The 23,731-nt window shown below is 36.9% G+C and overlaps 2 protein-coding genes across 2 annotated transcripts in view; both read left to right on the top strand.

Annotated features, from left to right (window-relative positions):
- The first annotated feature begins 5,610 nt into the window (after positions 1 to 5,610).
- Positions 5,611 to 11,993, top strand: lactbl1a (lactamase, beta-like 1a). Its single transcript, XM_073823707.1, has 7 exons — positions 5,611 to 5,749; positions 5,884 to 6,023; positions 6,617 to 6,726; positions 6,834 to 6,991; positions 9,089 to 9,327; positions 9,635 to 9,740; positions 9,901 to 11,993. Exons 2-7 carry the CDS (start codon positions 5,918 to 5,920, stop codon positions 10,877 to 10,879), a joined length of 1,698 nt encoding a protein of 565 aa, XP_073679808.1. The 5' UTR covers positions 5,611 to 5,749; positions 5,884 to 5,917; the 3' UTR covers positions 10,880 to 11,993.
- A 2,293-nt stretch (positions 11,994 to 14,286) lies between these two features.
- LOC141290555 (uncharacterized) overlaps positions 14,287 to 23,731 on the top strand; it is a 48,170-nt gene continuing 38,725 nt past the window's right edge. The window contains exons 1-2 of the mRNA XM_073822676.1: positions 14,287 to 14,878; positions 20,633 to 20,693. Of these exons, the coding sequence (XP_073678777.1) occupies positions 14,712 to 14,878; positions 20,633 to 20,693 (228 nt within the window). The 5' untranslated portion in view covers positions 14,287 to 14,711. The remainder of the gene's footprint in view (positions 14,879 to 20,632; positions 20,694 to 23,731) is intronic.

Genomic DNA, 23,731 nt, shown 5'->3' with positions numbered 1-23,731 from the left:
GCGCCAGCTGTTGTGAACATGCTCAGGACAGCTGGACACTGAGGTCGATCAGATGTTAAAAATTATATAAATACTGTTCAGTTTCTTACACAGATTGTTTGTTGTCTTAAGACCTCAGTGTATTGTCACAAGCTGCAGGGTTTAATTTGGTTTTGTCTGTTTTTTTTTTACTCTTAAAGCTGTGGAGCCTGTTGACTGCCATTATATGATTGACAGACTGCAACGGTTTGAGTTAAAAATCTTTGTTTGTGTTCTACTGAAGAAACAAAGTCACCTACATCTTGGATGCCCTGGGGGTAAGCAGATAAACATCACATTTTCATTTTCGGGTGAACTATCCCTTTAATTTTTTTTTTACAAACGGTTTGAGTGACAGCAGTGCTTCTAGAGGCAAAGTTGTTCAGAATGAGGAGGTCCATCATATGATATGAATATTGTGCGTGTATGTGAAAAACCCATACCCTGGAAATCCAGAGGTCTCGCGAGAGCACAATTTGAATTGTCTCTGCAAGACACTCTGGCATCGAGCAATGATCCACATTACTGCATTATGTAAGCAGGTCTGGGAACCAATCAAATCGGTGTATCTGATTTAGGCGGGCCAGAGGCGAGCTAAGCTGATGACGACAGCGCTCCGACGTCCAGAGTCATTCAGTAAACAGATGAACACCAGTTGTTTGAAACGGCTTTGGCCACTACAATGAACGAGTTAGACTTGGCTTTTCATATAAAAGAGGAACAGAAAACCGCGCTCGAATCGTTCCTTTGTAAGAAGGAGTTTTTTGCTGTTTTGCAGACTGGATACGGCAAGAGTTTAATCCATCAGTTAGCTCCGCTGGTAGCTAAGCGTATGGGGCTTAGTGAAAACTTAGTGATTGGTCGTGGCGTTATCCAATTGCGTGCATTGAGAGTTTCAAATGCATGCTTGGTGCCACCCCTCCAGTTAGACACTTTTCATTGCTCGATGCCAGACCCTTAATCTTAATAGATTAGGGTCTGGATTTTTCCAGGCTAGAAAACCCATAGACTGTAAAAAAAATATGGACGTAGTGTCCGTGACGTCACCCGTAGGTTTTTGAAGCTCATAGTGGGCGGGATTCGGCCGTCGCCATCTTGGAATCGCGTCATCACGCGTCACTCCCGGATAATCGAAAATGGGCAAATAGGCGGGAGGTGGGTGGAGCTGGTTGCTGAAACCACACCCACCTAGCATGTTACTGGTGACAGCAGCGGCAATCCCCCTGTCACTCAAGTAACCATGCCCTTAATTATGCAGAACTTTAAGGCTTAATATAGACCTTTATCCTGAGTAAACGATGAGCACCGCCATTACAAATTCTAATGTCAGATTGAATGCTTTTCTGTTCCGGTTTCCATAGGAACCCATTCAAATAGCGTCCATCTGTTTTTAATGTAGCTAACGTCCGCTGCTTCATGTCATCTACACACTCATTAAAGTGAGGCACTGACAAATGACAGTCATTGCGACATTGCCAAGTGATGGCGCTATTGAGCCATGTGCTTTTTAAAAACATTTTAATAGGTTTAACATTAGTTTATTAGCTCGGAATATACCCTAATTTGACTAGAAACAATGCAGACCGGAAATGCAAAGCATTCTTTCAGTTAAGAGTCGGACTTACTTCCGTGTTCAGGAAAAACGTCTATAACTTAAACGGATGAGTTATAAAAAAATTTACCCCCTCACAGTTTACATGAAGGGCGAAATTAGCTATACAGACCAAAACCACTTTTTGTACCAGGCTGTAAACATATTTTTTTCTGCTGTAAATTTGGGCATTTTAACATGGGCGTCTATGGGATTGACTTCCTTTTGCAGCCAGACTCTAGCGGCCAGTCCATTAATTGCAGTTTAAGCCACTTCCGTGTTGGTTTCAATAGAGAGAGCGGGAGGTTGCCGCTTGGAAAAACCACACAATATACAATCGTTTACGCCCTTGAAAAATGTGATATTGCCCCTCAGAGGCTGATTTCTTTTAAATTTCTCACAACCCATTCACATGAAGCGTTAGCACTAACGATTCTCATTTACTTTGAATGGGTGACGTCATGCATTGCTTAACTGTATTGTTGGATCCGCCACTGGTGATGCATGCGGCAGAGGTTGAAAAACTTTTCAAGCGGCAACACAAGCGTCAGCCAGTCAGATTGCCGTATGCAAATACCCTAGCGCAGATGCTAGCCAATCACATTTATGGAACATCAGAAAAGTAAAGTGATTGGCTGTTGTCACTATGACAGTTGCATCAGCACCAAGCTTCAGACGCGCCCTCCATCAAACGTTAACGGTGTGTTCACACGGGGCGTAAGCGTCAACGCTTAACGGAAGGCGTGGCTGACGTTTATGGTCATAGCAGCGTCAGCCAATGAAATGCTGCTCTTGAACAGGATGAACGGGATTGGCTGCCGCCTGGCCACTGTATTTGCATAGAGCGATCTGATTGGCTGACGCGGCGCTTCACTGGCGTTGCTCGCGGCAGAAGTTGAACATTTCTCAACTTCTGCCGCAAGCAACGCTAGTGAAGCGCCACCGACGGATCCACAATTCTTTTCGGCAACGCTTGACGTCACCCATTCAAAGTCAATGGGAAGCGTTGACGCTTACACCCCGTGTGAACACACCGTAACGCTGGCTGACGCCCCATGTGAATGGGGCATTAGGGCTGTGAGTCAAACAGGCCCATGAGTTTCGTTTTGATCGACCTCCGTTAACCTGGTCTAATAGGTGCTCAAAGTTCATCGGCCAATGGTGGCCATGTTTTTTTAGATATGCAAATATCCTGATAGTCACTATGGCTGTTTGGACCAAGACTGCGCTTACCCATTTTCATGTTGATAGGACAAACGAGTGTCTAGTTATGGTCGTTTTTATGTTTTTTTTCCCCCTCTCATAGCCCCACCAAGTGGCCAAGCTCAGCAACTTACGTGACCTCAGATTTAGCTGTTATGTATGCCTTGTGAGTTTGGCAGAGATATTCAGTTTAAAAGTTATAGTTGTTTTAGTAAAAGCGGCCCTGCCCCTTTCAAACATTTTGTCGTCGTTTTGCAACAGAGAGTTGAAAGATAAACTTCTTTTTGATAATTATTGATATTCACTCTACAGAGAATATTCCTGCACTGGTTTGCTTTCAGTTGAGCGAAAAACCTAAAAGTAGTGTGTGTGTTTTGTCGGGCGTGAGCCAAGGAATCCAACGACATAAGACACTTGAGCCAGAAATTTCGTACTTTTGATCGCTGTAGCGCCCCCGTCAGGTCGATTGGGGCGAGCCTTGGTGACGTTGTAGATGGTGTGAGTACTACCATCCCTCAATTGTTCAACTCTCTATGACTTACGGTTTGGTCTGCCCGATCAGTTTTATGTGTAGATTGCTGATCCTTGGCCACTCTAACAATTATAATAGGGTAACGCTACGCGCTTGAACCCCAAATAATAAAAATAATATAATGGTCTGAGGAGCTACTGTAACAGGCAGTGCATAAACTCTTTCCCACCTCACACTATAATACATTTAGGTGGCACACAATTGATTTTGTCAGGTATAATTAACAGCTTGACATATGTTTATGTTATGAGATATGGGATGGTGTGGGCCCAATAAAACCACCATCAAGCAGTCACAGCTTGTGCAGACAGGCTGATGGTATTGATCTCCCTATTGGTTTAGACATGGAGCCTGAGGGCAGGGATCTGGGGAGCAGCTTTCTGCCACACTTCAAAACCAGGAGGACAAGATCAAATAAGTAGTTCAGTCAAGCAAATGGCTACCGGTCAATAATTCGCTTTTTATGGCACTGATATCCACTTCACGCCTGATTCATTATTGAACTGGCTCCCAGGCACATAAGCGATGCAATGCATCTGATATTGTGTCAACAAGGCGATTAAATTACTTTTATAGAGGCACATGTATTTCTTTTGAATCATCATTCTGACCGTTGTGGCGTGGTATCAGATGGAGATTTAGGGAAAAACAAAACAGATGCAAAATAATACAATAGAATTTGCTGCCCTCTTGTGACAACTGTAAAAAAACATGCAAGATTATCTGCATGCTCAGATATTAAAATCATATTATGTTTCATGAAACACATGTGGCACATTTGGCATGTAACAGTTGTTTTTGTAAGAAATAATATACACTCTAAAAATGCTGGGTTAAAAACAATCCAGCACTGGGTGAAATATGGACAAACCCAGCAATTGGGTCCAAAGTTTAACACAGCTTTCTGGGTAGTTTTACTTAACTCAACTATTGCTTAAAAATACTATATTTATTGCTTAAAAAAAGTTAACGTTTATTCATATGTTCAATAAATGAACATTTATTAATATGTTGAATAAATGATTATTAAATATTTTTTAAATTTCTTATTAATAAATGTTCACCTTTTGATTATTGCTGATGCCTCTAATAATTATGTGTCGGATTTTTCAATTCCAACCTATTTTGGGTTCATTTTAGGCAAGAATATAGCAATTTTTAAGCAATGGTTGAGTTAAATAAGACTACCCAGAAGGTTGGGCTAAACATTTAACTACCTAGTGATTAAACAATCGCTGGGTTTGTCCATAATTGGTTGTTTTTAACCCAGTATTTTTTTTGACTGTATGAAATACGTAAAATACTTTTGAATAAAATACATAACAGTTTTTCATACTAATATAATATATAAATATAAAATAGCATATTGTGCAAATGGTGCTCTGCATAATTGACAAAGCATTTTATGACAAATATTTATATAATATATATTTTTAATTATTATATTATATTATCAGAACTGGCTAACTGATTACATGTAATCTGGATTACATAATAAAATTTCAAAAAATCAATTAGAGTATGTTACATTTTATAATGTTCATAATTAGATCACAGGTACTTTTTATGGATTGCATGCTTACAAATTATTCACACAATGGCAGTAAATCATTCAGAATTTATTCTCAATAATTCTTCTTCAAAAGGATTCCCTAACATTTTTGTCAGCCAAAACCACTTTGACATTAAATATTTTCTTGAAATATCTCTGAGGAAGTTACAGTAATATTTCAATAATTTTACAACACATTTACATTTTTACAGTTTGATGTCATTTAATGGTCACATTAACATGCAGGTAAACAAACGGAATATTTCTGTTTAATTAATGATTAGCTTTTTAGCAATTCTGCAGTTCTTAAATTAAGTTTGGGAAACTCTAGTTTAATGTAACGTTTAATGCATTTTATGATGTTGAAGAAAACTATATTTTCTTTCTCTGGTACGTTCAATATTAAGTTTAAAACAACTTAAAACAACTGGGACAAAAAAACACTAAAAACAATCCTGACATATTATGTCAAAACAAACAAACAAACAGAAATTTTAGGATTTTAAAAGAGTAAAAAAAAAAGAAAAGTTATGAGGTAAAATTCTAAAAACAATATTGGATAAACAGAATGGATGTGTAAAGATCGGGAGTGAGGCTTTAAAGAAGGATATCTTCAGATTATGACGTGCCGGCCTGCAGTTGGCCGAGAGGATGCTGAGAAGTCAGTGCACGGGTTATTGTAAAGATTAAAGCATGGCTGGTGAGTGGCTAGTATGTCTCCATGTTATCAGCTTTAATGGAATTCCACTCTGAATGTTTCTGAACAAGCCTCTGCATGGATAGACCTAACAATTAACAGTTGTGGCAGGATAATACAGACCTCTGATTTTGTTCTAAAGTAGTAAACCCTCAGGTAAGACATCTTAAAATATTACAGTATCCAGTCAAGCATATTCTTTATAAAATATATATTATATATGTGCAATATATATATATATATATATTAAGTTCAAAAGGTTGTGCTGTGAAACTGTCCTTTCTCATTAGCCCTGCCAGAGAAGGAGACCGCCAGACTGCAAAGATGAAAGTGAAATGGACAAAGTTAGGAATGGTCTTCTTTCTGCTTCTCTCCTTTGTAATGACAGGCTGTTTCATTTGGCAATACAGACTTCCCAAAGCAAAACCAGGTAAAATGATTCAAATTAAAAGCGCTACTGTACTGTAGAAAGATTCAGAAAGTGACCATTAAACCTCAATGAATTAATGGCAAATGTACATTTAAAATAAAAGCTGCATTTTGCTCTCACAAATAGGAAAATCTTGATTTTTTTTTTTTTATTCTAACCTAATAGTTAGAAATGCCTAGACAGCACTTGCAGCATTGGGGAACATCTTAACATTTGGCTTTTCGATCTCCTTGTGCTTAATTAATCGTTTGCATGAGTTGTCTATGGATTACCCAGAGCTCGACATAGTGGCTTGTAGATTACTGTGTGCTGTAAAGCCTGATTATCAGTGGGGGGAAGGGAAAAACAACTTTGTGTAAAATACATGATTATGGACCGAACACCCGCCCCCCATGCTCCATTACAAATGCTTTATACTATATAATGATAAATGACATGCGAGTGTTTCAGTCATTAATCGTTATTTTATGTGCAGCCCCAATGTTTTGTATTGCCTTTAACACAAAATAGATCATAGTTGCTGTTTAGATAAGTTATGTATACTTACTTTGTTTACCCATATATATCCTACATATGATCTTTTTACTTTGCAGTGGAGATAAAATTTGCAAAAGAAGGGAAAGAGGAAAAGATGTGCCCACGTTTCCCTGAGCCTGTGCCATTGGAGCACCCAATACCTGTCCTCATGGAAGCTTTGGACAAGGTGAGACCGCCAAAGTCAAATGATGACCAGAAAATCAGTCATTTGCCAGTCTGGATTCCCTCTGATGCTGAAAAATATGTTTGATAACTATTCTCGATTTACTCCAGGTGGATGCACTTTTGAGGACCAGCGTTGATGCCACAAAATTGCCAGCCATCTCTGCCATTGCAATATTTAATGATTCTGTATTGTGGAATGGTAACTTTGGCAGAAGGAATGGAAGTGATCCCACGTCTCCCCCAACAAATGAGTACACAGTTTACAGGTGGGTTATAGTAGCTTTGCACACCTATGATTTGATGATTACACTGTTTTTTTTTTAACATATGTGAAGCAACCCCAAAAACGTGATATTTAGCCTCTGGAATGCAATTTTTACCAGTGGAACCCAGCCAAAAATATGTGTTTTTCTCCCTAGAACAAGATTTTTACTGGGGGATCCCTTCAAATGTCATTGGGCTAGTTTTGGGCAAGTTTTGAGTAGTTGGGCTGGTTTTGTTACTTGTCACATCCTGACAAGTGTTGCCAAGTCTGTGGTTTTCCCGCAGAATTGGGCTACTTTAACACTGTTGGCTTGGGTTGTTTTTGATGTCCACGGGTTGAAGCGACCCCAGTAACTTGATATTTAGCTCCAAGAATGCAATTTTACCAGGGGATCCCCCCCAAAATGTCATTGGGCTAGTTTTGAGTAGCTATTGAGCTGGTTTTGTTACGCAGACATGCCAAGTGTTGCCAAGTCTGCGGTTTTCCCGCGGAATTGGGCTACTTTAACACTGTTGCTGTGGATATTTTTTGATGTCCGTGGGTTGAAGCAACCCCACTAATGTGATATTTTGCCCCTTGAGTGCAATTTTTACCAGGGAAACCCGCAAAAAAACATGTTTTATCCCCCAGAATGTGATGTTTACTGTCGGATCCCGGGTTTTGTTATGCAGACCAAATCCACAGCTGGGCTACTTTAACACTGTTCTCGCCTGTTGTTTTTGATGTCTGTGGGTTAAAGCAACCCCAAAAACATGATATTTACCTCCTGGAATGTAATTTTTACCAGGGGAACCCCACCAAATTGTGTGTTTTATTCCCTAAAACGTGATTTTTACTGGGTGACCCCACCCCACCACCCACTAAAATGTGATTGGGATAGTTTTTGGCAAGTTTTGAGTAGCAGCTGAGCTGCTTTTGTTGCGCAGACCTGACAAATGTTGCCACATCTGCAGTTTTCCTGTAGAATTGGGCTACTTTAACACTGTTGCTGCAGGTTATTTTTAATGTCCATGGACTGAATCAGCCCCAATTATGTGATTTTTAGCTCCTGGAATGCAATTTTTACCAGGGGAACCCTGCCAAAAATGTGTATTTTACCGCACAGAATGCGATTTTTACCAGCGGGTCCCCCCAAAATGTGATTGAGTGTTTTTGATGTCTGCAGGTTGAAGCGACCCCAAAAACGTGATATTTAGCCCCTGGAATGCAATTTTTACCAGAGGAACCCCGCCAAAACCGCGTTTTACCCCCCAAAATGTGATTTTTACCAGAGGATCCCCCCCAAAACGTGTGGAAGCTGCTAAATCAGAGAAAATTACCTAGTAAGCAGGAAAGGGTGCAATAGTTTGACAAACTAAAGTAATTAGGTGGTAAAGATACAGTATTAATTAAGATATTAGCCTAATATTTCACCTACCTGATTAAAAATGATAAGAACAAACACAAATGTTGTTAAGATTCTTGCCCTGGAAATTCTGGTTCAGTTTGGCCAACCACAAACTCCTTTGTTCCTCAGACAGTTTTTTGCTCTCTTCTCCTTGATTTGTTATAACTTTTGGCAGTCTATAGTACTCCAAATGTTTTTTCCTGGGTCAACCGATGTAGTACAGCCCAAAACATGATAATAATTGACCACTTTCAGCAGCAAACAATGTGAGTTTTGTTTGGTTCAGTGGCATTGTTTACATTCAGTGCTGCCAATATGGCCAATTAATGACGTGTCATTATTTGGTCATGAACAACATTCTCAAAACATTAGCAAACATTTTTTAAATAAACATTATTTTTTAATTTAATATTAATCATTTTACTTGAATGCTAGTCTAACTGTTTTAAACATCTCTTCTCTAACTTACAAAAGACTTGAAAGAAACGTTTAAAAAAAACTGGACTATTTGGACGATTAGATAACATTCAGAAACAATGTTTTCGAAGTGTAATTGGAATGTTAGCACAATTTCCTAAGAGCATTTTTTGTTAGCTAATGTTTTGACGGTCAGCTAACAATTTACATTGTAAATACTTAGCATTGTGCATTTATAGTTATGGCTCCTTTTCTAATGTACTTTCTTGTTGTTTGTTGCTTGTACCACCAAAGAATTGCAAGCCTGTCCAAAATATTCCCAACATTGATGCTGTACAAACTTTGGGAGGATGGAAAAGTGGCTTCCCTGGATGACCCTCTGGGGAAGTATGTTAAGAACTTCACCATAAAAAACCCTCTAGGGAAAAGAAGGGATCACGACCTCAAGACCAACTCTGACAACATAAGCAATAGAGAGGCTCAAGTCCACATCTCCTCAGTTACCCTAAGAAGGATGGCCAGTCAGCTGTCAGGTGAGGACCACAGTATCTAACTGACCTTAACATGGTGTTTAGATCAGTAATAAATGATTAGCACATATATAATTAGAACTGTAAAAATAAAGAAGGTGAAACCTGTAATTAGATCAAGACTTTCCACGGCTACCCTAATCAGCTCTGTTGCCTGACATGACTAAGTGATTTGCCTCTAGTCAAGGATTAGACATGAAGAAATGGCACTAACATACTGTACTCAGCTTACCCCAAGCTGATGTTTATATAATGTACCAGAAATAGTGGTGCTTAATCGTTTTGGTACACTTTTTTTTATATTTTATAGGTTTACCCAGGCGGCTCAGGGCGACTACTTTACTATGGAAAGGCAACACACAAGCTGCCATGGATTTATTACAAGATGATGTTCTCGTGGCTGACCCTGGAACCAAGTAAGCTAGTACAAAGATAGTATATTTCCTTCTTCAAACTTGTATCGAGAGAATGTTTAATGAATGAGAGGAGGTGTGAATAATTGACGAGAGCAGATGCAATGAATGCACTTGTGGATTCTCCCTTGAGGAAGTAATTCTAGTCCACTGCTGTCCTCAGATGCCACTACAGCAACCTGGCCTTCTCCCTGCTGGCCCACGTGATGGCGGAAAAGGTAGCGGGGATGGATTATCAGCGATGGGTGTCTGAAAATATCCTACAGCCGCTGGGAATGGAGGACACCGGATTCGAAATCACCTCTCAAATAGAGAACCGGATGGCGATAGGAGTTTACTCAAGCGGGCGTCCCGCACCCCTTTATGACCTTGGCTGGTATAGACCATCAGGGCAAATGTATTCCACACCTGCAGACATGGCTAAACTGGTTATGATGCTTCTGGGCGCATATTACCGCCTGTTTCTCCAACCTGACACCCTCAAAACCATGCTAACTCCTCTGTTTCGTTGTGAAAGTAGTTACTTTGCAGATCAAACCGGCACACCGTGGGAGGTCAGTGAACAGTTGGGCTATGAAGTAATTCGTAAAGATGGAGATCTGGATGGTTATTCGGCCTCAATCTCTCTCGTTCCTCGCTTGAAGCTTGGGTTGGTCATCTTGATGGCTGGAGCCAAACCTGAAGATGAGGATCTGGTGGCTAAAGTCTACAGTTCACTCATTCCTGCCATGGAAAGCGCCTTTAGAGATGCACCTCGTGTTCTCATCCCTTCTCCAGACCCTGTTCCCTACATGGGTTACTTTACTTACGGCAACATAACGTTCTATGAGATCAAAGCAGATGCAGATGGAGTGCTGTCTCTGGAGCAGTTTGGACCTCAAGTAGACACCATGGTTCCTATGAAGTATAGAAGTTTGAAACTCAGTTATCTTCAGGATAGGGTGTTCAGGGTGGTGTTTGAGAAGGAGTACCCGTGTCAGCTGAAAGTTAACGCTGCTTCGGTGTCTCTTGAATCTCAAGATGGACAGCTTTTTAACTTTTACATCTTTAACAAAAAGGGGCTCTCACCAGGTTTTGACGTCCCAGGGTTAAACACGTATAAAGTCACACGGATACATCGCAAGCCGATTTTCACCAGTTGAAGAATCATTTGAACAGTTGTTAAGCTAAAAGGTGCTCTTTTTGATGAAAGTGTCAAATTCTGAGGAAATTCAACCTAGGCTTGTGTAGATTTTAATAAACATTTGTTTCAAGAGCTGAACATATACACTCTTAAAAATAAAGGATCCAAACAGATGTTTTTGCAGTGATGCCATAGAATTTTTGGTTCTCCAAAGAACCTATCAGTTTCTAGAAAAACCATTTTGAAGAACAATTTAGAAATCTAAAGACTATTAAGAACCTTTTCTGCGTTTGAAAGGTTCCATGGATGTTCAATGTTCTTCATAGAACCATTGATGCCAATAAAGAACCTTTATTTTTAAGAGTGTATGTAAAATACTTTGTTCTTATTTTGTACAGTATCTCTGCTGCTCGATTGTGTTCCCTTTTTTTTAGAGAAATATCAGTACTCAGCTGACAACTGTGTATCCATTTATGTGTGTTTCTGAGAAGCTTGAACTGCTTGTCTTAATTAAAAGTAAAGTGTGTGCCTTTTCTTAGCATTTGCACCTGTGTAATAGTTTCCAAAGTATTAGATTTTGTGTGACCTTGATCAACACCTTGCTTTGTTTTTAGGTAGAGGTAGTTAAAGTCATATTTCAACTTTAATTTTTTACATTTCATTCGTCTTTAAATGCAAACCAGTGTAAAGGCCCGTTCACACCAGGGATGATAATTCTACGAGAAAAGGGAAATCCATACCACAAATAAACTGATATTGGCACAAACAAACAACTTCATTGGAATCACTTTCAGAACTATTTTTCCCAGCTGATGAACACTAAAAACACTGACAACCAATCAGAATCCACCTGACGCTAGCATTTAAAGGGGCAGATGACAAAACTGCAGTGTGTAATAGAATGTTACTGTGAGTTGATATAGACGCTAATACAGTTACTTATATTTTTGCTTATAGATTAGCATCATAATTTTTAAAAATAATGTAAATGTTGCATTTTTTAAATTTATATACTCTTACACAGTACTATGCACTAAGCTAAACAAATAAAATACAACTCTTAACAATATGTAATAAAGGTATAGTTCATCCAAAAATGAAAATGTGATGTTTATCTGCTTACCCCCAGGGTATCCAAGATGTAGGTGACTTTGTTTCTTCAGTAGAACACAAATGAAGATTTTTAACTCAAATCGTTGCAGTCTGTCACTCATATAATGGCAGTCAATGGTTACCAAATCTTTAAGAGTAAAAAAAACATACACAGACAAAATCAAATTAAACCCTGCGGCTGGTGACGTTTCCAATCAATTCTGTAGAATGGCCCATATACCGGTAAATCTGTATTCTCCAAGAATTGAGATGTTAATGTAATAATAAACAAAACTTTCTTTAAACTGTACATTTTTTAATGTTTCATAACTTAATGGGAACATTAGCAAAACATTACAACATAGAAACGTTGTACTGTACAATGTAGGAAAACAGGATGTACTTTAGAAATGAATTGTGACTTACCAATTAAAAATGCATTTAGCTGTGCACACAAAGTCCATCAAAGGCCTGAACATTTGAGCTAACATATGGTCTTGCTGAGATAAACACTCGCTCTAATCTGCTGTCACTGCACTGTTGTTTCTTGGGAATCAATTTCTTGAGGACACTGACAACTGGGAAGAATCAAGCTGTACATCACTGTTGACCTACAAATCTCCAAAAATCAATATGTTAGAGGACAGTTCACAAGTAACCATAAACCGAGCGACCAAACATAAGTGACTTGGAATGTTGTATCTTTCTGTTATTCTGTTATCCATCGCAATAAAAGTGTGTAACAGTAAATCATCTTACAATTTATGATAACAAAGGATGCAGTGTCACTAAGGTTTCAAATCAGGACAAAAAGAAGAGACACAAACACTTTAGACCACAGCAATAAATTCAAGAATAAAAAATAATAAATTATATATTCTTCTCTTAGAATGTGAATGCTTTTCATCTTGACTCTATAATCCTCCAGCAATTGGAATAACTTTAACATTGAAACATTAATACTAATAATGGAGTCAATCAGGCTATTCATTTTATCGATACAAATGTGTTAAAACTGTGGGTTTAATTACAAGAGAGTGTTTTAATTTATTACTACTTTATGATAATTATACTAGAGGCTAGTCTACACACTGCCGTGCAAAAGTTTAGGTTAAGTTAGATTTTTAATGTTTTTAAAAAAGTATTTTCTGCTCATTAAAGCAGCATTTGTTAGATTAAAAATACAGTAAAAACGGCAATAATGTGATATATTATTGCAATTTAAAATAGTGGTTTTCTATTTTAATATACTTTAAAATAAAATTTATTCCTGTGATGCAAAGTTGAATTTTCAGCATCATTACTCCAGGCTTCAGTGTCACATGATCCTTCAGAAATCATTCTAATATGCTGATTTATTATCAGGGTTGAAAACAGTTTTTGCTGCTTAATATTTTTTTTTGGAACCTGCAATATTTTTTTTTAAATTCTTTGATGAATAAAATGTTTAAAAAGAACAGCATTTATTTAAAATAGAAATCTTTTGTAACAATACACTATGTTCTTAGTTTGGGGTCAGTATTTTTTTCTTTCTTTCATTCTTCGGAATAAATTAATACTTTTATTCAGCATGGACGTGTTAAATTGATAAAAAGTGATAGTATGTTGAATAAATGCTGTTCTTTTTAACTTTTTATTCATCAAAGTATATCACAGTTTCCAAAAAATATTAAGCAGCACAACTGTTTCCAACATTAATAATAAATCAGCATATTAGAACGATTTCTGAAGGATTATGTGACACTGAAGACTGCAGAAATGGATGACGAAAATTCAGCTTTTCCATCACAGAAGTAAATTACATTTCAAAGTATTTTTAAAATAGAAAATTATTATAAATTGCAATAATATTTCATAATATTCTTTTTCTGTATTTTTGATCAAATAATTGGAACTCTGACGAGCATAAGAGACGTCTTTAAAAAGAAATTTAAAATTTCCTGATCCCAAACTTTTGAAAAGCAGTATGTATCAGTCTCTGGAGCTTTTCTCATCTCATGAGCTGAACTGCGTGTTCAGCCGTGGACGCAAGATGTCACTGTAACATCACAAGCGGGGCCAAACAGCTCCATAAACACGGGAAGATTTGCGTATTTTATATAGACATACGGCGATGACATTTAAACCGCAATTTTTTTTTCATCTAAAACCATTCATTTCGACTGTTACGGCGTTTATTATTACATCCTTGGCTGACATCCAAGTAGGTTATGAGTTCCGGACAGCGCATTCCGTACTTCCGTATACACTCGTTGAAAATTCCACTCGCCGAAGTGTCACGAAAATAGCCGAAGTAAAACGAAAGGTCGGTCCTGTAGGACTGCTGGAGGCGGCCACAGCGCCATGTTGAACGGAATCATCACACTCCGTGGAGATACTCTCGTCAAAGAGCAGTTGTAAACAAAGTGTTATTCTTTTCCAAAGGGGGCTCACCTGTCAAGATCGCCCTGGCAAGAAGAGGCCAACTAGATCCTCGGAAACCCCGGCCGGGGAGGGGGAACAGCCCCCCAACCTTCAGCAATGAAGATAAACCACAATAAGCGCTAGCTGGCTAACTTTAGCCTGCTATTCTATCAATAAGCTAGCTAGCCTGTTAGCTCAAGCTTTTCTATCCGCTCAGACACCGGCAACCTGCTCCTAAAAGGCCCGGTGTTGACGTAACTCGCCAGCAATATTTTTTTTTACTTGCACAGTTTAGCCGCTAGCTAATTTATTATTGTAAATATCTGTAAAGCCGTGCGTTTGGTTTTTTATTTGCGATGAGTTTGCCGCCGAAAGCGGTGCCGAAACCAGCCGCTGCTGCCGCCGCTGGAACTGGACCTGGAACCGGGCCGTCACCCTCGAGTCAGCTGCGGGCCCCCCTCACCCAAATACCGCTAGCGCCTGGGACGCCGGTGGCTCAACAGCCTCCGCCAGTGCAGACACAGTATCCTTTTCTGAAAGCATCTTCCTTCATCACAAATCTGTATCTGTGCTTGTGTTTCAAAACCTAGTGAGCTGCCTACCTGGACAGCGTTTTTAAACATCATAGGCATTCGAGCGGAGCGGTAGAGTGTCTTATACGGTGTACCGGTTAATAGAGCATCTGTATGTTTGATTTAGTTTGGTTAGGGCTTAAGTCTGGTTTTGTTTCTTGTACATGGAGGTGCTAGTAGTGTAGTAACAGTGTTTATGTGGCTGTCAAAAGCCGAGCTGTCAACCCGCAGCCGGTTAGAGCTGATCCACACGGACCGGCGTGACAGCGCTAAAGCTAGCTCCCTGTTTCGTTTCGTTTCGCTTGAAAAATAAGAGCGCATTTAAATAATTGTGTCATGATTTACCCAGTCTTTACGTTGTTATAAACTAGTGAACTGAATTTCCTCGGCGAAACACGTATGAAATGTTTAGTCAGAAATGACAGCCTCTGTCACCATTCACTTTCATTGCATCTGTTACAAAACATTTACAGTGAGTGGTGACTGAGACTGTCATTCTGACTAAAAATCTCATGAGAGTTAGTCATTTATGACAGATATTTATTTGTTTATTTATTTATTGGATTAACTATCCCTTTAAGCCATTTCACCACAAGTGACTAGATATTACCACACTTACGTTGTTGGTTAATTACAGCGTATTATTAAGACACAGTACGTTTTGTTTTCTGAAATGTTTTCATTATGCAGATGAGGCATTTATGAAACAAAAATCTTGTTTATTTTTGTTGACATATTAGAGGATGTTCATGTCTTTCTTTCTACAGTCATAAAGAAATTATTTTTTTTGAGGAAAACATTTCAGGAATTTTCTCCATATAGTGGAGTTCTATGGTGCCTGCGAGTTTGAACTTCCAAAACGCAGTTTAAATGCAGCTTCAAAGGGCTCTAAACGATCCCAGCCAGGGAAGAAGGGTCTTATCTAGCAAAATGATCAGCTATTTTTTTAAAAACATACACTTTATACACTTTTTAACCACAACTGCTCGTCTTGTCTAGCTCTGCATTGCGCATTCATACTCTGTGTAGTCCGGTTCTCGAAAAAACTCCCATCTCATTTTCTCCTACAACTTCAAAATCGTCCTACATCGCTGCAGAAGTACCGACCCAGTGTTCACAAAGTGAACGTGCAAAGAAGGTTGATGTTTAAGTTATAGGAGAAAATGAGATGGAAGTGGAACTGTATTGAACCAGCTAGACAAGCATTTGTGGTTAAAGAGTGTATAAATTGTACTTTTTTTTTTCATTTTGCTAGATAAGTCCCTTCTTCCTTGGCTGGGGTTGTTTGGAGCCCTTTGAAGCTGTATTTAAACTGCATTTTGGAAGTTCAAACTCACAGGCACCATAGAACTCCACTATATTGAGACAATACCTGTTTTCCTCAAAAAACAAAATTTCTTTACGACTGAACTGAGAAAAGAAAGACATGAACATCTTGGGATGACAAGGGGGTGAGTAAACTATCTGTACATTTTTATTCTGGAAGTGAAATAATCCTTTAAAGCAGCGGTTCTCAATTCCAGTCCTCGCGCCCCACCGCTCTGCATATTTTGTGTGTTTCACGTATCGCTTCAGACGTTAGTTCTATTCCAACGTTACTGCCCTTCGAAGTGGACATCACGGGATATTCCGCCATTATTCATTAGTTCGAAGTGAGTGTATATGTTCCATTTGAAGGTCATTAAAGCGTTCGAGACGTAAATTTAAAATGTATTTATTTATTTACAGATGCGTATTTATTTCAGTCACACTTCTCTATTAAGTTTCATCTGTGTGTGAAGACGCTGCATGCGGTGGTGTAGCGCAAATATGTGAATGAATGTTTCGAAGTGTAGTAAACAGATTTCCCCTGCTCAGGGAGTAGGGAGCAATGAACACTGTGCAGGGACCATGTCAATCGGAACACAGTTCCTGCACGAAGTTCACTTCTAACAAGCTGGTTATTTGAATCAGGTGTGTTAACTAAAAGAGACATGCAAAATATGCAGAGCGTGGGGCGCGAGGACTGGAATTGAGAACCACTGCTTTAAAGGGATTTTTCACACAAAAATTAAAATTCTGTCATCATTTACTCTCAAGTTGTTCAAATACTATGGAAGTCATTGGGTACCATCAACTTGGTAACTGGTTGGTTTGGTTACCAACATTTCTTAGAATATCTTCTATTGCATTCAACAGAAGAAATACAACTTGAGGGTGAGTAAATAATGACGTAATTTTCATTTTTGGGTGAACTTTAGCTTTAAGATTGTTCACAAGGTGTATGAACGCAGTGCTGCCCGCTTATATCTTTTCCTTACAGTAAGGTAGTGTGGACTAAATGGTGTTCAGGTTATATGTTTTCCCACAGAGATAAACTGTCATAGTTTTGCTCGCCCTCAGTGTCTTGTTGATACTTCTTTATGGCTTTAAAGCTCAACACCCCTCTGTTGTAACTGTCTGTGTCCCTCTGTCAACATCTTGGTTCCTGGACAAACAAGCTGCTGCTTGACTGTGTGTGTTTACAGGGTAGTTTTTGTACTGTACATCTGACTTCTGCTGTACAGTAGCTTCCACCGGTCATCATAAGCAAGTAAATATCTTGACATGTTGTTCTGGCATTTGCAATGAGTCACCTAAATCTATCTGATTGTTTTCAGGAGCAGAATGCATAATAATACAGTTAGAGACAGTGATGGCTTTCTCTAGGGTTTTTTAATTATTGTGGGAGATTCCCCAAATGTATTTACAGTTAATGCTTTCTGTTTCTTTTTTTTTTTACTATGTAAAAAATGCATCCCCAGTGGACTGGTTTCATTTACTTGTTCATTGACAGGAAATCTATTTGCAAACACTTCCTAGCTGAGAATCATCTGCTATAACAACCTTATAACCGCATGTTGTTTTTTTTTATTATATAGCTTTTTAGAGTGAGAAAACAACTGCGACTGCTGTGTCATTGCAAACGTATATCTTAGTAAATGAGACTGTAGCACTAAAAATAATCTGGAACCTACAAAGTTGAAACTGGTTTTAAAAAGGTAACGTGGTTTTGGAGCTTGAGATTGCTGTGAAAGTTTGGTGGCAGGGCGCCAAGGGAAAGTTAAAATGAGCAACTAACAGCTGTTGTTTTATCCCGGTTACAGTAAACTGTACATTATCTCTGTTTGAACTCTCTCTGTGTGTATGTGCCTGTGGTGCAGTGGAGGAGGAAGGGTTTTCCCGCCCTCTTAACAATAGCCTGGTTGTACAGACAAAACTGAGGCGGCACGGTTCTGCTGCTGGGCTGGAGATGGAAGATGCATCTCCATCCTCTGTACTCCAGCGGCATCTTTATACACAATCAGCTTGTTGTGTATGACAACCTTGTTGCAACGGATATGCGAGAACCTGTTTTCTTTGAGGAATGAAACAGCATGGCTCCATCATTGTTAATGTGAATACATGGATTAATTTTGAGGACAGTTTTGAGCACGGTTATGTAAAGTTTGCATCGCTTTTCCGGTGTGGCTGGAGGTTGTTAATGCTGATGAGAGCCGACAAGTCTTGACAGCAACGTGAATTCCGGTTTTGCCACTCAGCCCCTGTGTGTCGGACCCCATGCTATCTTATAGAGGAACAGAATAAAAACACTGCAACATGAGTAATACAAATTTCTTTCAGAATGTTCACTTCTTTGTAAAGACACGTGTGGAAAGGAAGAGCAGGGCTTGACACTGCGTGTGATGGTTAGATATTGGGCCCAGAACTGCATTGTCATTGCGATTTCTGCGATGTGCTGTATATTGTTGTTTAACATATTTACAAGGTATATATTTTATTAGTTCATGCTTTCCTTATAAATCCCATGACCTTGTGTTTGTAGTTGACTGTTTGAGCAACAGGAGTGTGTTAATTTTACTAATTTGAAAATCAAAAGTTGTTTAAATCATATATTGTGTGCTGATTAAAATCGTATATTTAGCATATTAAGGCAGTTTTAATGAATAAATCAGCATATTAAGATATTTTTAACATTCCAAGGTGAAGTTATCTATCTGTATAGACAATTTGTGATAGATATCATTTAGAAAGTGTTAAAAATGATAAATACATTTAATATGGTTCAAAAGTTTGGGGTCTGTACATTTAAAAAAAAAATTGAAAGGGGTTAATACTTTCGTTAGCCTGAATGCATTAAATTGATTAAAACTAACAGTAAACTGCAAACATTTAAAAAGAAAAAAGTTCCTTTGAACTTTCTATTTATTAAAGAGTCCTGAAAAAAAAAATCCATTGCTTTAAGCAGAACACCTGTTTTCAACATTGATAATAATATGAAATATTTCTTATGCACTAAATCATATTGGAATAATTTCTGTAGGATCATTAGCCACTAACAGCTGGAGTAATGACTGATGAAAAGCTCAGCTTGGCCATAACAGGAAAACATTTTAAAGTGTAATCATAAATTTACAACATTACTGTATTTTTGTTCAAATAAATACAGCCTGGATGAGAATAAGAGACTTGTTTAAAAATAAACAAATAAATAAAATCTTAGCAACCCCAAACATTTGTACAAACTGCTGTTCAAAAGTTTGAGATCAGTAAGATTTTTAATGTTTTTTAAAGAAGTCTCTTAGGCGCATGAAGGCTGAGTTTATTTGATCAGAAATACACAAAGTAATATTGTGAAATGTTGCGTTTTACTTTAAAATCAAATTTATTCCTGTGATCAAAGCTGAATTTTCAGCATCATAAATCCAGTCTTCAGTGTCACATGATCTTTCAGAAATCATTCTAATATGCTGATTTATTATGAGTGCTGGAAAAAATTGTGCTGTTTAATATTAGTTTGGAACCTGTGATACTTAAAAGTAAAAAAAAAAAAACAGCATTTATTTAAAATAGAAATATTTTCTAACAATATACACTACTGTTCAAATGTTTAGGGTTCAGTAAAATTGTATTCTTTTTTTTTTAAGAAATTAATACTTTTATTCATCAAAATTTGTGTTGAATTGATAAAAAGTGATAGCAAAAACTATAAAAGGTTTATATATATTGAATACATGCTGCTCTTTTTAACATTTTATTCATCAAAGATTCCTTAAAAAACATATCACAGGTTGTTAAAAAAAATTGCCGTCAAGTTTATTTGTATAGCGCTTTTCGCGATGCAAATCGTTGCAAAGCAGCTGTACAGAAAATTTAGATTTCTACAATATATTTAGTAGCTTACTAGCTTACTAGCATATTAGAATGATTTCTGAAGGATCATGTGACACTGAAGACTGGAGTATTGATGCAGAAAATTCAGCTTTGCATAACAAGAATGAATGATGTTTTTAGGTATATTAAAATAGAAATCATTATTTTATATTATAATAACATTTTACTGTTACCACAATATCGCCGTACCACAATATTACTGTTTTTTTTTAATCAAATAAATGCAGCCTTGATGAGCATAAGCGACTGATCCCAAACTTTTGAAAGGCAGTGTATATTTTTAAAGAGGATGATTTGTACGTATCTGTCAAGTAGAACAGGTAAGCAATTTAAATTAGTAAAACAAGCTAATTAACTCACTATGTGATCTGCTTGATTCAGTCAGCTCTTTGCATTCTGATGTCAGTGTACTTGAACTGTTTCCTTCATGCTTAATGTGTGTTTTCCCACCTTGTTGCTGTGTTTGGCCTTAAGTACTTTCTGCCCAGAGTTTTCCTTAATATCCCCTCTAGGATAAGAGTGCCCCTGGAAGAGCGAATCTTCTCCACACAGCCCGTCACTGCTGTCTACAGTGTGAGTTGAATGCTCCATTCACCTTATTCACTGACTTTCATATCTAGACACGAACTGTCATCAGGCGGCTTCACCTTAGATGATCTGAACCCTGCTTCTTTTTATCACAGTCATTTTTAAGGAATATATGAGTGGGTATAAAGTATCCTATATAAAAATACAGTATTTGCATGGTGTATGATTTATATGACTCTAACTTCGGATCAGACCACTCCTCTGTCCCCGCAGATGTCTTGTAACATTGAATTATTTGACTCCTAACTGCAGTGCATTTGAGTCATCATCAACATGAGGACCACCATGTGTACTGGTGAAAGCTGTTTATTGCTCTAGCTAAGCAATGATTCAGGAGAGCTCCAAAAATGGAATGTGTTTCTCATTTCTGACTTTCAATCCACCTTATTTTTCCCGTAAGAGCGGGCGCAGTCATTTGTAAATTTTATAGGTTTGGCTTCTGGTCTCATCTGCATCCAGCTATTTTTAGCTGTATAAAACTGTTTGTTTTGCTGCTTGATATTGCAAATTGGTGTGTCTTGCCATATCATTGTAATGTGTTATCTTAATTATGAACGCACTGGTTTGTAGTGCAAACAGTTTGACAACCATCAAATAAATTATGCATCAACTTTTAGAAATTTGGTTTACCTCCACAAATTTGGCTGAAATTGCTTACTTAATAATTAAAATTATATGAGAATCCAAAGAAACAAAATTCGGACACTCTGTACATGTAGTTTTTACAAGGTGATGACTAGTAATGACTGCAGAAAATTCAGTTTTGCCATCACAGGAAGTTTTTTTTCTTTAATTATAATAATAAAATCACGATATTACTGTGTTTTTGTTCAAATAAATGCAAGACGTCTTTAAAAATATTGAAATTCAAGTAAATCAAACAGTACCAACCTCAACAATTTAAATTGTGTTGCTAAATAAAAATATTTTTAATCAGCCCAGTGAAAATATTGGCAGGACACGTATAAATCTGACCATCTGGCACAGTTGGGCCAGCAGAAAAAAAAGAGAGGATGATTTGTACGTATTTGTCAAGCAAAACAGGTAAGCAATTTAACTTAGTAAAACAAGATAATTAGCTAATTTGCATATATTCCATTGTATATTCCTTCAAATATATTTGTGAAAATCCTTGTTGAATAAAAGTATTAGTTTTAAATAAATAAATAAGTACTGACCTTAAACATTTGAGTGTATATTCCACCACTGGAAATGGGGAAAAGCATGGCATTGTTCATAGTTAAATATTCTTTTACACAAATAAAATGAATTTTGAGCGCACTAATAAAAAACTCAATAATAAAAAATAATAATAGAAAAGTATATTACTTTTAACACATATGTTTATGTATGTATCTATCTATCTATCTATCTATCTATCTATCTATCTATCTATCTATATATAGATAGATAGATAGATAGATACACTGCCGTTTAAAAGTTTGGGATCAGTAAGACTTGTAATGTTTTCTTTAAAGTAGTCTCTTACACTCATCAAGATTGCATTTATTTGATCGAAAATACAGAAAAACACAATAATACTGCAAAATGTTATTAAAATATAAAATAATGGTTTCTATGTTAATATACATTAAAATATTTTTTTCTGTGATGCAATGCTGAATTTTCATCAGCTATTACTTCGGTCTTCAGTGTCACATGATCCTTTAGAAATCATTCTAATGCTGATTTATTATTTGAATTATCAATGTTGGCAACAGTTGTGCTACCAAATATTATTTGCAACCTGTCAGGATTCTTTGATGAATAAAATGTAAAAAACAAAACAAAACTGTATTTATTCCAAATATAAATATTTTCCAACAATAGAAGTCTTTGCTATCACTTTCTTTTTATCAATTTTAACACACCCTTGCTGAATAAAAGTAATAATTTCTTTCAAAAAAAGAAAGAATAAAAATGTACTGACCTCAAACTTTTGAACGGTATTGTATATTGTTAGAAAAGATTTCTATTTTAAATAAATGCTGTTCTTTTTAACTTTTTATTCATTAAAGAATCTTAAAAAGTATCACAGGTTCCAAAAAAAAAAGCAACACAACAGTATGCAGCACTGATAATAAATCAGCATATTAAAATGATTTCTGAAGGATCATGTGACGTTAAATACTGGAGTAATGATGCTGAAAAACTCAGCTATGATAACAGAAATAAATTAGATTTTTAATGTATATTAAAATAGAGCAACGTTATTTTACATCATAATAATATTTGACAATATAATTTTTTTTTGTAATTTTGATCAAATAAACAGCCTTGATGAGCATAAGAAACTTCTTATATATATATATATATATTTCCCCCATAAATAAAATACATTTTGAAAGCACTAATAATAATAAATAATAATAATAATAATAAAAATTGACACAAAATATCTATATATTATACAAATATAATGAGCAGTAATAATAAAAAACAAAATAATAATAGAAAAGTACATTATTTTTTAACATATAACAAAGTACTTTATGTCTTTGTGTGTTTCAGATGCTGACAAATTAAAGTTACATTTAAATTAGGGCTGTCAATCGATTAAAGTTTTTAATCGCATGGTTGTCATGAGTTAACTCGCGATTAATCGCACATTTTTATCTGTTCTAAATGTACCTTAAATTAATACTTTTTAAAGTTTTTAATACTCTAATCAACATTGGCATGGACAAATATGCATGCTTTAAGTAAATATGTGTTTATTATTATTGAAACCATACTCGACATAGAAGATGAAGACTAGACATGTTTCAAAGGTCATAGATGTTTTTCAAATAACTTGTTCATGTCTATTCGACACATGAAAAAAAGAACATAGAAACACCAGGTTCCCATTACTTCTCTTTCTTTGCACTGAGCAATTTACTTACACAAGCCTGTTTGCATTATTTGCAGGACAGGGCAGCTCACTTCTTCTGAACATGCAAAATCTACATTTATTATTACATTTGTTTGCCTCTCGGTGCCCACATACTGTCATTTGATGCAGCCAAGTTCTCAACAAAACT

Source organism: Garra rufa, chromosome 18 (genome assembly GCF_049309525.1).
Source record: "Garra rufa chromosome 18, GarRuf1.0, whole genome shotgun sequence".
In the NCBI taxonomy this organism is placed as follows: Eukaryota; Metazoa; Chordata; class Actinopteri; order Cypriniformes; family Cyprinidae; genus Garra; species Garra rufa.
The sequence above is the reverse complement of the archived record's forward strand: the minus strand, read 5'-3'. Positions and strand labels throughout refer to the sequence as shown.